Source organism: Cyprinodon tularosa, unplaced genomic scaffold, assembly GCF_016077235.1.
Source record: "Cyprinodon tularosa strain WSP-4 unplaced genomic scaffold, ASM1607723v1 ctg1385, whole genome shotgun sequence".
NCBI classification, from domain to species: Eukaryota; Metazoa; Chordata; class Actinopteri; order Cyprinodontiformes; family Cyprinodontidae; genus Cyprinodon; species Cyprinodon tularosa.
Window position 1 is genome coordinate 73,213 of NW_024038205.1, and position 17,015 is coordinate 90,227.

The window sequence follows — 17,015 nt, forward strand, 5'->3', positions numbered from 1 at the left end:
GTTTCAATGGTTCGACTAGAGGTTTCAATGGTTCTACGCGAGGTTTCAATGGTTCTACGTGAGGTTTCAATGGTTCGACTAGAGGTTTCAATGGTTCTACCCGAGGTTTCAATGGTTCTACCCGAGGTTTCAATGGTTCTACCCGAGGTTTCAATGGTTCTACCCGAGGTTTCAATGGTTCTACGTGAGGTTTCAATGGTTCGACTAGAGGTTTCAATGGTTCTACGCGAGGTTTCAATGGTTCTACCCGAGGTTTCAATGGTTCTACCCGAGGTTTCAATGGTTCTACCCAAGGTCTGAATGGTTCTACCAGAGGTTTAAATGGTTCTACCCGAGGTTTAAATGGTTCCAACCGAGGTTTAAATGGTTCTACCCAAGGTCTGAATGGTTCTACCAGAGGTTTAAATGGTTCTACCAGAGTTTTAAATGGTTCTACCCGAGGTTTGAATGGTTCTACCCGAGGTTTGAATGGTTCTACCCGAGGTTTGAATGGTTCTACCCGAGGTTTAAATGGTTCTACCGGAGGTTTAAATGGTTCTACCCGAGGTTTGAATGGTTCTACCAGAGGTTTCAATGGTTCTACCCGAGGTTTGAATGGTTCCACCCGAGGTTTAAATGGTTCTACATGAGGTTTGAATGGTTCTACCCGAGGTTTAAATGGTTCTACCCAAGGTCTGAATGGTTCTACCCATGGTCTGAATGGTTCTACCAGAGGTTTCAATGGTTCTACCAGAGGTTTCAATGGTTCTACCAGAGGTTTCAATGGTTCTACCAGAGGTCTCAATGGTTCTACCAGAGGTTTCAATGGTTCTACCAGAGGTCTCAATGGTTCTACCCGAGGTTTGAATGGTTCCACCAGAGGTTTAAATGGTTCTACCCGAGGTTTGAATGGTTCTACCAGAGGTTTGAATGGTTCCACCCGAGGTTTGGATGGTTCCACCCGAGGTTTGAATGGTTCTACCGGAGGTTTGAATGGTTCTACCGGAGGTTTGAATGGTTCCACCCGAGGTTTGAATGGTTCTACCGGAGGTTTAAATGGTTCTACCCGAGATTTCAATGGTTCTACCCGAGGTTTAAATGGTTGTACCCAAGGTTTGAATGGTTTTACCCGAGGTTTAAATGGTTCTACCCAAGGTCTGAATGGTTCTACCCATGGTCTGAATGGTTCTACCATAGGTTTCAATGGTTCTACCAGAGGTTTCAATGGTTCTACCAGAGGTTTCAATGGTTCTACCCGAGGTTTGAATGGTTCCACCAGAGGTTTGAATGGTTCTACCAGAGGTTTGAATGGTTCTACCAGAGGTTTAAATGGTTCTACCCGAGGTTTCGATGGTTCTACCCGAGGTTTAAATGGTTCTACCCAAGGTTTGAATGGTTCTACCCGAGGTTTGAATGGTTCTACCCGAGGTTTGAATGGTTCTACCCGAGGTTTAAATGGTTCTACCTGATGTTTAAATGGTTCCACCTGAGGTTTAAATGGTTCTACCTGAGGTTTAAATGGTTTTACCTGAGGTTTCGATGGTTCAACCTGATGTTTAAATGGTTCTACCTGAGGTTTAAATGGTTCTACCCGAGGTTTAAATGGTTCTACCCGAGGTTTCAAAGGTTCAACCTGATGTTTAAATGGTTCCACCTGAGGTTTAAATGGTTCTACCTGATGGTTAAATGGTTTTACCTGAGGTTTCGATGGTTCTACCCGAGGTTTCGATGGTTCTACCCGAGGTTTGAATGGTTCAACCCGAGGTTTAAATGGTTCCACCTGAGGTTTAAATGGTTCTACCTGAGGTTTAAATGGTTCTACCTGAGGTTTCGATGGTTCTACCCGAGGTTTCAATGGTTCTACCGGAGGTTTCAATGGTTCTACCCGAGGTTTCAATGGTTCTACGCGAGGTTTCAATGGTTCTACCAGAGGTTTCAATGGTTCTACCAGAGGTTTCAATGGTTCTACCAGAGGTTTAAATGGTTCTACCAGAGGTTTCAATGGTTCTACCCGAGGTTTCAATGGTTCTACCAGAGGTTTCAATGGTTCTACCAGAGGTTTAAATGGTTCTACCTGAGGTTTCAATGGTTCTATGCGAGGTTTCAATGGTTCTACCCGAGGTTTCAATGGTTCTACCCGAGGTTTCAATGGTTCTATGCGAGGTTTCAATGGTTCTACCAGAGGTTTCAATGGTTCTACCCGAGGTTTCAATGGTTCTACCCGAGGTTTCAATGGTTCTACCAGAGGTTTCAATGGTTCTACCCGAGGTTTCAATGGTTCTACCCGAGGTTTCAATGGTTCTACCAGAGGTTTCAATGGTTCTACCCGAGGTTTAAATGGTTCTACCCAAGGTTTCAATGGTTCTACCTGAGGTTTAAATGGTTCTACCTGAGGTTTAAATGGTTCCACCTGAGGTTTAAATGGTTCTACCTGAGGTTTAAATGGTTCTACCTGATGGTTAAATGGTTTTACCTGAGGTTTGAATGGTTCCACCCGAGGTTTGAATGGTTCTACCCGAGGTTTCAATGGTTCTACGCGAGGTTTCAATGGTTCTACGCGAGGTTTCAATGGTTCTACCCGAGGTTTCAATGGTTCTACCAGAGGTTTCAATGGTTCTACCAGAGGTTTCAATGGTTCTACCCGAGGTTTGAATGGTTCTATGCGAGGTTTCAATGGTTCTACCCGAGGTTTCAATGGTTCTACCAGAGGTTTCAATGGTTCTACCTGAGGTTTCAATGGTTCTACCCGAGGTTTCAATGGTTCTACCCGAGGTTTCAATGGTTCTACCTGAGGTTCTGGGTCCAGCGTGTTCCTTCCCGTCCATCAGACTCAGCCTATCGGAGATCAGGCCCATGAAGGTCACCGTCTCTGACCTGAAACACAGCACCATTCAGCTGCAGTTCCTCTGGCAGCCACAGAGGGAGACAGAGGCTGATGATTACCTGCAGTCCAGCACCTGAGACACTGACATCACCAGAGGGGGCGGGGCCTGGGGAGGCAGAGGATCAATAGATCATTAAGTCAAACGGAGTCCATGGTTCTGGTTCTGGATCTAGTGTCAGGTTACCTGGGTCCAGGTGGGGAGCAGCAGAGGGCGGGTCAGAGTGTAGAACCTCCAGTCAGGTTGAACCTGCAGGGTGGAGTCAGCGTGGAGCTCCACCCCTTTCTTGCTATGAACCCTGCAGCCAATCAGAACGCTGGGATCCTGCTGATCAGAAGCACAGGTTGGAAACTTCTCTGGTATCCATGGCAACAACAATTCTTCTATGTGTCAGATAATATTTCCATGAATAGGATTTCATGAATCCTAATCCTAAAGTCATTCCTTTCACCCCATGAAATTGATTAATCTATTTATGTGCAATTTGAAATAATTTCAGTAGTTCTTCATGTGCTGCAAAAATAAATAAATACAAATAAAATGATCTGCATCTCACTCATATTAAACAAACTAACAAAAATAAATCTCATGTCCTCTTAACTGTGTTGTAGAATCCTCTCCCTATAAATATTTAATTCTCTGTGAAAAAGTGCAGATCATTCTTTATTAGATCCTCCTCTAACGGACAGGAAATGTTTGTTTTTAAAACCTAATGTGTCCAAACAACCGGGTGAATAATATTTTTTTCTTGTTGTTTTCTGAGTAAATCGGGAAATAAAACAGCGTGCTGGGATGTAGGGAGAGCAGAGACAATGTGTATTACTGAGGGCATGTTGGCCTGACGCCGTATGCTGAGCTGACAGAACATCAGACAGCAGCGGAGCAAAGAATCATCCCACGTTGATTACTTTCTTATGATTGGCTTAAACAAAGGAGCTCTATGATTGGCTGCAAGCCATCCCGTTTAAAAAAATGCATTTGTGTACCAAGGTTCGTCAGGAGAGTGAAAACACCAAACACAGATGCAGTGAAGCTTAAAGACCACAGGTACTTTGTAATTTAATTTATAATTGTTTATGGAGCAGAAATAATTTGGTGAATCATGTGCTGTGCGTGCATCACTTATGTGTACTTGTGAAAATTGAGGCCGATTCAGCTCCCTAGTTTGGACTGGTACCAGTTCTGTGGGAATGTCTCTGACATCATCACACGTTCTGTACCTGAGTGTTGGCGGCTGTGAGTCTGTAGAAACATCCAGAATGGAGAACCGGAAACCAGCGAGCAGAACCGCCTGAGAACAGCAGCAGAACCTGCAGTGCAGAGAGCAGAGGGTCAGAGACGGTTCCGGTAGAACCTGAACCTAAACTGTTAGTCAGTCTGCAGGGGCTAGGGCTAACGTTAGCCTGTCTGCAGCGACCAGGGCTAATGTTAGCCCGTCTGCATGGGCCAGGGCTAACGTTAGCCTGTCTGCAGCGACCAGGGCTAATGTTAGCCCGTCTGCAGCGGCCAGGGCTAATGTTAGCCCGTCTGCAGCGGCCAGGGCTAATGTTAGCCCGTCTGCAGCGGCCAGGGCTAATGTTAGCCCGTCTGCAGCGGCCAGGGATAATGTTAGCCCGTCTGCAGCGGCCGGTGCTTATGTTAGCCCGTCTGCAGCGGCCAGGGATAATGTTAGCCCGTCTGCAGCGGCCAGGGATAATGTTAGCCCGTCTGCAGCGGCCAGGGATAATGTTAGCCCGTCTGCAGCGGCCAGGGCTAATGTTAGCCCGTCTGCAGCGGCCGGTGCTTATGTTAGCCCGTCTGCAGCGGCCGGTGCTTATGTTAGCCCGTCTGCAGCGGCCAGGGATAATGTTAGCCCGTCTGCAGCGGCCAGGGCTAATGTTAGCCCGTCTGCAGGGGCCAGGGATATTGTTAGCCCATCTGCCTCAACCAGGGCTAACGTTAGCCCGTCTGCAGGGGCCAGGGCTAACATTAGCCCATCTTCAGCGGCCAGGGCTAATGTTAGCCCGTCTTCCTCAACCAGGGCTAACGTTAGCCCGTCTGCAGGGGCCTGGGCTAATGTTAGCCCGTCTGCAGGGGCCAGGGCTAACATTAGACGGGCTAACATTAGCTAACGTTAGCCCGTCTGCATGGGCCAGGGCTAATGTTAGCCCGTCTGCATGGGCCAGGGCTAATGTTAGCCCGTCTGCAGCAGCCAGGGATATCGTTAGCCCGTCTGCAGGGGCCAGGGATAATGTTAGCCCGTCTGCAGCAGCCAGGGATAATGTTAGCCCGTCTGCAGGGGCCAGCGATATCGTTAGCCCGTCTGCAGGGGCCAGGGATATTGTTAGCCCGTCTGCCTCAACCAGGGCTAACGTTAGCCCGTCTGCAGGGGCCAGGGCTAACGTTAGCCCGTCTGCAGGGGCCAGGGCTAATGTTAGCCCGTCTGCAGCGACCAGGGCTAACGTTAGCCCGTCTGCAGGGGCCAGGGCTAATGTTAGCCCGTTTGCAGCGACCAGGGCTAACGTTAGCCCGTCTGCAGGGGCCAGGGCCAACATTAGACGGATTTACATTAGCTAACGTTAGCCCATCTGCAGGGGCCTGGGCTAATGTTAGCCGTCTGCAGGGGCCAGGGCTAACCTTAGCCCTTCTGCAGGGGCCAGGGCTAATGTTAGCCCGTCTTCAGCGGCCAGTGCTAACATTAGCCCGTCTGCAGTAGCAAAGCAGAGTTACAGCCAAGTACGTGGGGCGTCACTGTGTTGCCAAAGCAACAGCTGCTCTCCCTTTCGTCATCCCATTCAGGTTTGACCCCCTCCACCTTTTAATCATGGCGCCTCCATCTGGGCGTGGTCTATATTAGGAGATGCACTAACTGCTAGTGTCCCTAGTGGTTAGCGAGCGGTTTGGGATTCAGCCTCAACCTGGAACCTTCTGACCTAACTCTCACCTCCTCTTTCCTCTGAGGCTCCACCTCCCTCTGCATCATTGGTTCGTTCTTTGGGTCCCGCCCCCAGCAGACCGCTGGACCAATCAGAAGAGCTGTAGTTGAGAATCCTAGGTCAAGCCCCGCCCCCTCCTCGTTGGTCATGGTCCTTGTGTTCCTCCAGGCCACGCCCCCCTTAGCCATCACTTGAATCACCACGGAGACACAGTCCTGGGAGGCCCCGTCCTCAGGGACCGTTGTCATGGTTACATCTGCACCATCCTCATCTGCTGCTGTCCCCTGTGTGACATCACATCCTGACTCCTGCCTCTTCCTCCTCAGGTGTGTAACCATGGAGACAGAGGGGCTGAGGATGAGGAGGTGGTCCAGAGAGAACTGCAGGTAAACCCTGTGAGACAGAAACAGGTAGAGTTAATAAGCCCCGCCCCCTCAACCTGCTAGATGTTCTAATCAGCCGAGGCCTGAACCAGGAAGCAGGATTACTGGGTTAACCAGATAACTTCAGGTTTAACCACCAAGCTGGACTCCTTCTCAGAGAGGCTGGTCACCATGGTAACGTAGTCTGCATAGCTAACCTGCATCAGTGCAGGCTAGCATTCAGGACGGATCTGAATCCATCCAGCAGCCATTCAGCTCTTCTTTGATTGGAGAACTGATTTAATTCAGAGGGAACCGAAAATAAACTAAACAATAAGGAACCTGGAAAACCAAAAAGCAGGTAAAACTAAAAACAGCCAGAAGGAGGCTGTAATGTTGGAGTGAAACGGATCATTGATCATCAGAGTCTGAATGAGACTGAAACACAAATATTATGCTGTTTCAGGTCAGCATTTAAAGTCTGTTACTAAATCAGAGCACATCTTAACAATTCGAATCCACCATTGAAGACTACCTTAGAGAGGTAGAACGCTGTCTTTTAGACTTACCCCATCCCTCCACCCGGGAGAAGTTAAAGCTAATCTGGAAAACTACTTCAAGAAGCGTGCATGTGTTCATAGAGAGCCTCCAGCCCAGTCCGCTATTCCTCTCTTTGTCAAGCACTGAGAGAGGAATATTCAGTGCACACTGATCCGGGCTCCGCGATGTACAGTGCCCTCGGCATCCAACAGAAAAGAAATGAATCGCCGAGAGATTATTACCGTCGGTTGCGAGCCGCATATTTTCAGGGGCGCAGCGCCCCTGGGCTGGAGGAAGACCACTCGCTGAAATATCTTTTCCTGCACAATCTTCACGACAGCATAAGATATGATGTTACCATGTACTGCCGAACCAAAACCCTCACCATGCAGGAAATAAGGAAATATGCACAGATTGCATGGGAAACGCGCGTCCGCACCAGCGAGGGTACAGATAGCGAACACAGGGTCCTACAGGTTCAGGCAGAATCAGGGAGAAAGTTAGAGTTGGAGGGACAAGAGGTTCCTCCTTCCAAAGCCAGACTTAAACACGGATCACGCAACCGTGATCCCGGCCCACAAGAAAGGAGAGCTTTCCAGGATTGGAGGAGTTCACAGAATAGAGAGGACAGTGGGTTCCAAACGAGGTACAGATCAGAGATGAGCCGATATGACAGACAGCCTGACCAGAGGAAGCTTAAGAAAGGGTGTGAAGGAAGAGATCAGGATGAGAAGCTAGAGCAGTCAGCCATGAAGGAGATGGAAGCTAACCTCCGTAGGTTGTTAACAGAAATGGTTCGTCAGATCGACAACCCCTCTCAAGACCCAGCTGGACATGAAAATCCTCCAGGAAAACCTGACCCGAAGCCTCCATCAGCATGACTAGGCGGGGACTTACCTTCCACAGCTTCCTTATTACACTTAGTGGAAAAGGAAGGTCCAGGTGGGAAGCCTCCGGAATCCCTTCATCTGGAAAAACCCTTTATTTTGGTCTACCTCTTTTCAGAAAAGACCAATCCCCACTCAGAAAAACATCCCTACCAGGAAGTCAGTAACATTTCTCAGGATGTAAGATCAGAAAGCAACTGATGTTCAAGGCTACACGATTGAAAGTACTAAAAATAAAAGACCAATATTGATCTGTTTAGTGTTTAAGAAATGACTGTTAGTTAATAAACAGTTGATGAGAAGTTGCTGGCCTTCAGTGTGTATCATGGTGGGGGTCCGTTGTCCCCCGGGGGGTGGGGGTGGGGGGATAAGCATCTCCCTGAAATGAGTTTTTGGAACTTGGAATGTCTGGTAATGATGATAGGATAAACCAACCAACCCTTTGATGAATATGATAAAATAACCCCAATAAAATCTGCTGGTTAATGTTCCATGGTAAAGTTAGTTTATAAACACAGCTGCTGCTACCCATGAACTTCATGCTAGCGCTAGTGGCTAATGATGATTGTTTCTAGCCTACACTGAGTGCATCTCCTCTCTGACAGCATTTCTAATGGTTCATCATTTTTCCACAATGAGCTCAGTAGTCCGGTGTTACCCTGCAGCATCTGGAAGACTGAATAGATCTGATCAGCAACTTACAATAACTTCTGATCATGATATAACGTGAAAATATGTGTGATTGACTGTGACCTCTCTCTCTCTCTCCCTACCTCTCTCTCTCTCTCTCTCCCTACCTCTCTCTCTCTCCCTACCTCTCTCTCTCTCTCTCTCTCTCCCTACCTCTCTCTCTCTCTCTCTCCCTACCTCTCTCTCTCTCCCTACCTCTCTCTCTCTCTCTCTCTCTCTCTCCCTACCTCTCTCTCTCTCCCTACCTCCAAATTGTGCGGAACTATTTAGAGCAGAAGCAGGCAGCTGGTATTCTATCTGTAATGGAGAGGCCAGCGCAGTCACCAGATCTGAACCCCTTGGTGAATAAGTGGGACTTTTCAGGAAAACACTAATTTGTTTGGGTGACCCCAAACCTTTGAAAGGCAGTGTATGTATAAAGAATATATCTGCAAAATCTCTAATATTCAACAACAAAAAATACTTAGTTTAGCATATTGTGCAAAACAGCAATAAAAAATTAAGCTCCTATCAGATTTATAGTCCCCCCCTGCAGATCTATTAGAATCTGTCCTTAAATTCCAGCCAAACCCATTTAATCAGTAACAGATAAAAACCTTTAGATAAACCAAACATTACCGCCACATATCTGACTCTATAACCATTAAAACAACTATTTTCATTCATTTCAGACGGAACTATTCACAGACTGGATTATATTAAACTGAACTTCCAATTTTCACCACTGTTCGGCGCCAAGTAACCTTTCCTCTGATCACAGCTTGCTTGGTCTCGCAATGAATCCTGGGTAAACCAAGGATAGCGAGGATACATTGGACCCGTCCTTCAAATCGGGCAAAAAGAAGGACGCATTTTAAGGCCGCATAACGAGAACTCTTGGAATCCGACCAGACCTCGGCGCCGCGCTATGACGTAATCGGCCTTCGAATCCGGTCTTCTAAGGACGCAGCCCAGGAATTCGAATAGAGAAAGTATGACTAATCACTTCCTGCATTGACATGATAACTGATCACTTCCTGTATTAATATGATGTCTGCTCATTTCCAGCGGTCCTGTTGTAGTGATAATTATAAAATTATTGTGTGGGCATATGAAACACTGAAAGAAAGAAGATGCTACATTTGTATCCTGTGATTCAATCAGGAGGGTCATAAACTTTTATGACCTCCAGTAGGTCATGAGGCAGAATCACAGGTTGTGTGACTTCCATCCAGCCAGATGGTCATTTCACACTATCTTATTACCTGCATCCTCCCAGATAATCATTACTGGCTCTTCTGTTTTAGGCCCGCCTTATGATGTTGTAAACTGTTAATAAAAGGCTTTGCCATGAAGGGATCTGTGTGAGAAGGTGCTGGTTTCTGAGCCAACACCTTCTCTCCGCTTCTGCAGAGGCTGACGTCATTACAAAACCCTGTCTCTGTGTTGATTATTTCCTCTTAATCTTTTAAACTCACATTTCTCTGGATTAAAACCCAACAGGTCCCCATGTGAACAAATACCTACTGGTTCTGTTCCAGACTGCGTACCTGCTGGTTCTGCTGGTGATGAAGCGGTCCTGGTCCAGGTGCTGGTAGGACGGGAACTCTGATTGGAGGAACCTCTCCGTTACCATGGTGAACCTCCGCACACACACCAGGCATCCTGGAACACACACAGGTTCAATAAACCTCTGAGTACTTTGATCCAGAACATCCACAGAGAGACTATCACCATGGCAACGGTCTGAATGGATCTGCCCCCTCCCCCACTCATTGCTGACAAGGATAGACAGGCTTTCAGAACCAGATGTTGGATCAGCAGCAGAAACTGGGCCTGGATCCAGTAAAGGTGGAGATGCTAAGCTAACAGAACCTTCTGGACTTCAGGTCAGCATCTTCAGAACGGGTCAGGATTCTACCAGGACCGCCTCAATCAGGGTTAACTGGGCTTCATTCTGGTCTCAAAGGTTATCTTTAAGGGTTCTCATCTGACCTTAATCCTGAAAATCTGGCAACAGCTGCAGAACCTGAAGGTTCTGTTATTTCATCTTCTCTCTGGGTCAGAAGGATTCAGAGGGGTCTCGCAGGTTCTGGTTGGTTCAGCTTAATCTCTCTGTAGTAGTTTTTAAATCTGGGTATAGTTCTGCTGTTGGATTATCTGATGGCTTCATGTTTAGAGCAGCTCTGAATGTTAAAATGATCCATTGTTCCATTTCTGGTGACTCAGAACCAAACGCCACAGAGCTGAAATCCGACCACCTGTTCATACTGACCCTATCAGGACCAGATCTGGGTCCTGGTTGGTCATACTGACCCTATCAGGACCAGATCTGGGTCCTGGTTGTTCATACTGACCCTATCTGAACCAGATCTGGGTCCTGGTTGTTCATACTGACCCTATCAGGACCAGATCTGGGTCCTGGTTGTTCATACTGACCCTATCAGGACCAGATCTGGGTCCTGGTTGTTCATACTGACCCATCAGGACCAGATCGGGGTCCTGGTTGTTCATACTGACCCTATCAGAACCAGATCTGGATCCTGGTTGTTCATACTGACCCTATCAGGACCAGATCTGGGTCCTGGTTGTTCATACTGACCCTATCAGGACCAGATCTGGGTCCTGGTTGTTCATACTGACCCATCAGGACCAGATCTGGGTCCTGGTTGTTCATACTGACCCTATCAGAACCAGATCTGGATCCTGGTTGTTCATACTGACCCTATCAGGACCAGATCTGGGTCCTGGTTGTTCATACTGACCCTATCAGGACCAGATCTGGGTCCTGGTTGTTCATACTGACCCTATCAGAACCAGATCTGGGTCCTGGTTGTTCATACTGACCCTATCAGGACCAGATCTGGGTCCTGGTTGTTAATACTGACCCTATCAGGACCAGATCTGGGTCCTGGTTGTTCATACTGACCCTATCAGGACCAGATCTGGGTCCTGGTTGTTCATACTGACCCTATCAGGACCAGATCGGGGTCCTGGTTGTTCATACTGACCCTATCAGGACCAGATCTGGGTCCTGGTTGTTCATACTGACCCATCAGGACCAGATCTGGGTCCTGGTTGTTCATACTGACCCTATCAGAACCAGATCTGGATCCTGGTTGTTCATACTGACCCTATCAGGACCAGATCTGGGTCCTGGTTGTTCATACTGACCCTATCAGGACCAGATCTGGGTCCTGGTTGTTCATACTGACCCTATCTGAACCAGATCTGGGTCCTGGTTGTTCATACTGACCCTATCAGGACCAGATCTGGATCCTGGTTGTTCATACTGACCCATCAGGACCAGATCTGGGTCCTGGTTGTTCATACTGACCCTATCTGAACCAGATCTGGGTCCTGGTTGTTCATACTGACCCTATCAGGACCAGATCTGGGTCCTGGTTGTTTATACTGACCCTATCAGGACCAGATCTGGGTCCTGAATGTTCATACTGACCCTATTAGGACCAGATCTGGGTCCTGGTTGTTCATACTGACCCTATCAGGACCAGATCTGGGTCCTGAATGTTCATACTGATCCTATCAGGACCAGATCTGGGTCTTGGTTGTTCATACTGACCCTATCAGGACCAGATCTGGGTCCTGAATGTTCATACTGACCCTATTAGGACCAGATCTGGGTCCTGGTTGTTCATACTGACCCTATCAGGACCAGATCTGGGTCCTGGTTGTTCATACTGACCCTATCAGGACCAGATCTGGGTCCTGGTTGTTCATACTGACCCATCAGGACCCGATCTGGGTCCTGGTTGTTCATACTGACCCTATCAGAACCAGATCTGGGTCCTGGTTGTTAATACTGACCCTATCAGAACCAGATCTGGGTCCTGGTTGTTCATACTGACCCTATCAGAACCGGATCTGGGTCCTGGTTGTTCAAACTGACCCTATCAGGACCAGATCTGGGTCCTGGTTGTTAATACTGACCCTATCAGAACCAGATCTGGGTCCTGGTTGTTCATACTGACCCATCAGGACCAGATCTGGGTCCTGGTTGTTCATACTGACCCTATCAGGACCAGATCTGGGTCCTGGTTGTTCATACTGACCCTATCAGAACCAGATCTGGGTCCTGGTTGTTCATACTGACCCTATCAGGACCAGATCTGGGTCCTGGTTGTTCATACTGACCCTATCAGGACCAGATCTGGGTCCTGGTTGTTCATACTGACCCTATCAGGACCAGATCTGGGTCCTGGTTGTTCATACTGACCCTATCAGGACCAGATCTGGGTCCTGGTTGTTCATACTGACCCATCAGGACCAGATCTGGGTCCTGGTTGTTCATACTGACCCTATCAGGACCAGATCTGGGTCCTGGTTGTTCATACTGACCCATCAGGACCAGATCTGGGTCCTGGTTGTTCATACTGACCCTATCAGAACCAGATCTGGATCCTGGTTGTTCATACTGACCCTATCAGGACCAGATCTGGGTCCTGGTTGTTCATACTGACCCTATCAGGACCAGATCTGGGTCCTGGTTGTTTATACTGACCCTATCAGGACCAGATCTGGGTCCTGAATGTTCATACTGACCCTATTAGGACCAGATCTGGGTCCTGGTTGTTCATACTGACCCTATCAGGACCAGATCTGGGTCCTGAATGTTCATACTGATCCTATCAGGACCAGATCTGGGTCCTGGTTGTTCATACTGACCCTATCAGGACCAGATCTGGGTCCTGAATGTTCATACTGACCCTATCAGGACCAGATCTGGGTCCTGGTTGTTCATACTGACCCTATCAGGACCAGATCTGGGTCCTGGTTGTTCATACTGACCCTATCAGGACCAGATCTGGATCCTGGTTGTTCATACTGACCCTATCTGAACCAGATCTGGGTCCTGGTTGTTCATACTGACCCTATCTGAACCAGATCTGGGTCCTGGTTGTTCATACTGACCCTATCAGGACCAGATCTGGGTCCTGGTTGTTCATACTGACCCTATCAGGACCAGATCTGGGTCCTGGTTGTTCATACTGATCCTATCAGGACCAGATCTGGATCCTGGTTGTTCATACTGACCCTATCAGGACCAGATCTGGGTCCTGGTTGTTCATACTGACCCTATCAGGACCAGATCTGGGTCCTGGTTGTTCATACTGATCCTATCAGGACCAGATCTGGGTCCTGGTTGTTCATACTGACCCTATCAGGACCAGATCTGGGTCCTGGTTGTTCATACTGATCCTATCAGGACCAGATCTGGGTCCTGGTTGTTTATACTGACCCTATCAGGACCAGATCTGGGTCCTGGTTGTTTATACTGACCCTATCAGGACCAGATCTGGGTCCTGGTTGTTCATACTGACCCTATCAGGACCAGATCTGGGTCCTGGTTGTTCATACTGACACTATCAGGACCAGATCTGGGTCCTGGTTGTTAATACTGACCCATCAGGACCAGATCTAGGTCCTGGTTGTTCATACTGATCCTATCAGGACCAGATCTGGGTCCTGGTTGTTCATACTGACCCTATCAGGACCAGATCTGGGTCCTGGTTGTTCATAATGACCCTATCAGGACCAGATCTGGGTCCTGGTTGTTCATACTGACCCTATCAGGACCAGATCTGGGTCCTGGTTGTTAATACTGACCCATCAGGACCAGATCTAGGTCCTGGTTGTTCATACTGATCCTATCAGGACCAGATCTGGGTCCTGGTTGTTCATACTGATCCTATCAGGACCAGATCTAGGTCCTGGTTGTTCATACTGAACCATCAGGACCAGATCTGGGTCCTGGTTGTTCATATTGACCCTATCAGGATCAGATCTGGGTCCTGGTTGTTCATACTGACCAGTGTTAATTTCGTCAACCATGATGATGACGATAATATTTCGTCAACGTCCCTTTTTCCCATGACGATGACGAGACGAAAACGGACAAAAATAGTTTCCAGAAAATAAAAATATGACAAAAATAAAAAATGATTTTCGTCAACGAGACTAAGACAGACGAAATTTACGATCCATTGAGGAATGGACATTAAGAAATGCAATTGTTTATAATGACTTTGTTTTTCTTGAGCTTCATAGGAGATAACGCGTTGTGGCCTTGTTGGTCCCACACGGCGCCTGTCCCACGGCGCCTGTCCCACGGCGCCTGTCTCACAGCGCCTCGCGCCACTCAGTCAGTAGCAGCAGAGGACTTATACTCATAGCTCAACTTTGCAGTCATTGCGGATACCAGAGTGTGTTTTGTTAACCAAGGCCTGGATGTATGGAGCCATTTTTTTTAGAACGTGAAGGAGAACACCGGAGGAAGGACGCCAACAAAGAGTCTGCAGCTTCAACATGGCAGGAAAGAACTCAGCAAATCTGAAGCGACATCTGAGGAGCCAACAGCTGCCATATGGAAGAAGGTAAGGAACAGGTGGGCCTGTAGTAGCAGGAACAGGTGTGTTAGTGCGCGCATGGGCGCATGTATGTGAATGTACATTTGTGTGGGCTGGTGACCATGCATTTAGCTGTGTGTGAGAGCCTTCCTGTGCCTGTATCTGTCTGTCTGTCATAGAAGAAAGATGTTCTACCGATACTCTGGATATTAATCATTTAAATTTCTTCCTCCCAACTAGATTCTTGACCCAGTGACACCACAGCCAGATCAGAGGTTGGGGAAGGGAGGGAAATCTATAATCTATATTCAGCCCAGACCAACCAGGATCTGAGCTGCTGTCAGATTATCTCAGGGTAACTGGATCCAGACCCAGCAGTGGTTCTGGATCTGATATCTTCACAGAATCCATGGACAGACTCAGTCTTAGAACCTGCTGGCTGATGGTTCTTACCGATCCAGGCTGTGTTGAAGGACGCCCTCTGACCTCCATCCTCCTCCTCTGCTGTTTCCGTGACGACACAGCCCACAGCTGATGTAGCATCTCTGAGCTGCAGAGTCTGTCTGAACGCTGACCTCTGAGAGGGGAGCTGGAGGACACCCACCAGCAGCAGGGGGCGGGGCCTAAAGAGACGACAAGATCAGACCAATAGCAGTGAGTGGAGCCTAGAGAGACAAGATCAGACCAATAGCAGTGAGTGGAGCCTAGAGAGACAAGATCAGACCAATAGCAGTGAGTGGAGCCTAGAGAGACAAGATCAGACCAACAGCAGGGGGCGGGGCCTAAAGAGATGACAAGATCAGACCAATAGCAGGGGGCGGGACCTAAAGAGATGACAAGATCAGACCAATAGCAGGGGGCGGGACCTAAAGAGATGACAAGATCAGACCAATAGCAGGGGGCGGGACCTAAAGAGACGACAAGATCAGACCAATAGCAGGGGGCGGGACCTAAAGAGATGACAAGATCAGACCAATAGCAGGGGGCGGGACCTAAAGAGATGACAAGATCAGACCAATAGCAGGGGGCGGGACCTAAAGAGACGACAAGATCAGACCAATAGCAGGGGGCGGGACCTAAAGAGATGACAAGATCAGACCAATAGCAGGGGGCGGGACCTAAAGAGATGACAAGATCAGACCAATAGCAGGGGGCGGGGCCTAAAGAGACGACAAGATCAGACCAATAGCAGGGGGCGGGACCTAAAGAGATGACAAGATCAGACCAATAGCAGGGGGCGGGGCCTAAAGAGACGACAAGGTGAGACCAGCAGCAGGGGGCGGGACAAAACAAGGGCAGTAAACTGGATCTGTAACTGGTCTACTAACACCGTTCCAGCTCAGAGCCAGTCCTCCTGGGTTTACCTGAGACCGTCTCCAGTCTGAGGGTCAGAGGTCAGAGTCCTGCAGGACCAGGACAGAGCAGAGTTGATCTGTGAGCTGCTGAGGCTGGATCCCCCTGAAGGCAGCAGAGAGCTGAGGGACACCGAGGACCAGCAGGACGACCTGAGGGACTGGAGAAGCTCTGAGATGCTGAGGAGCTGAGGGACGGAGGAGTCCACCTGGTACTGAGGAGACAGAGGAGGTCTACTGAGGGAGGTTCTACTGGAGGTCAGCGGTAGGAGATCAGAACATACCTGGCTCAGAGGACAGCTGTGAGGGACGTCCAACATCTCTGAGTAGATGTCTCTGGCTCCTGGTCCTCTGGAGGTCCACAGAGTCTCTGAAAGTTTCCAGGACAGCAGGCAGACACACTGAGGAGGAGCAGGAGAAGGAGGAGCAGGGAGCAGGCTGGGAGGACAGAGAGGAGTTGGTAAGGATAGCTGATCAACCACTGAGCAGTCTGAAGGTTCTAGATGTTCTAACTGGGAGGAACCAGCAGCTCCGCCTGCTCATCACTGACACGTCTGCTACTAACTGACCCCTCTGCTACTAACTGACCCCTCTGCTACTAACTGACCCCTCTGCTACTAACTGATCCTCTGCTACTAACTGACCCCTCTGCTACTAACTGACCCTCTGCTACTAACTAACCCCTCTGGTACTAACTGACCCCTCTGCTACTAACCGATCCTCTGCTACTAACCGACCCTCTGCTACTAACTGACCTCTCTGCTACTAACTGATCCTCTGCTACTAACTGACCCTCTGCTACTAACTGACCCTCTGCTACTAACTGACCCCTCTGCTACTAACTGACCCCTCTGCTACTAACTGACCCTCTGCTACTAACTGACCCTCTGCTACTAACTGACCCTCTGCTACTAACTGACCCCTCTGCTACTAACTGACCCCTCTGCTACTAACTGACCCCTCTGCTACTAACTGACCCCTCTGCTACTAACTGACCCTCTGCTACTAACTGACCCTCTGCTACTAACTGACCCCTCTGCTACTAACTGACCCCTCTGCTA

At 48.6% G+C, this 17,015-nt stretch overlaps 1 protein-coding gene across 8 annotated transcripts in view; it reads right to left on the reverse strand.

Moving 5' to 3' along the window:
- ctc1 (CTS telomere maintenance complex component 1) overlaps positions 1-17,015 on the reverse strand; it is a 74,301-nt gene that overhangs the window by 33,059 nt on the left and 24,227 nt on the right. For 6 of the 8 annotated variants that reach the window (XM_038278129.1, XM_038278127.1, XM_038278128.1 and 3 more), the window contains 9 exons: positions 16,239-16,392; positions 15,967-16,169; positions 15,056-15,225; positions 9,785-9,899; positions 5,785-6,169; positions 4,082-4,171; positions 3,048-3,188; positions 2,923-2,969; positions 2,768-2,853 (listed from right to left, as the gene is read on the reverse strand). In XM_038278129.1, the coding sequence (XP_038134057.1) occupies positions 2,768-2,853; positions 2,923-2,969; positions 3,048-3,188; positions 4,082-4,171; positions 5,785-6,169; positions 9,785-9,899; positions 15,056-15,225; positions 15,967-16,169; positions 16,239-16,392 (1,391 nt within the window). The remainder of the gene's footprint in view (positions 1-2,767; positions 2,854-2,922; positions 2,970-3,047; positions 3,189-4,081; positions 4,172-5,784; positions 6,170-9,784; positions 9,900-15,055; positions 15,226-15,966; positions 16,170-16,238; positions 16,393-17,015) is intronic. The other 2 variants (XM_038278131.1, XM_038278130.1) reach the window with 2 other exon arrangements.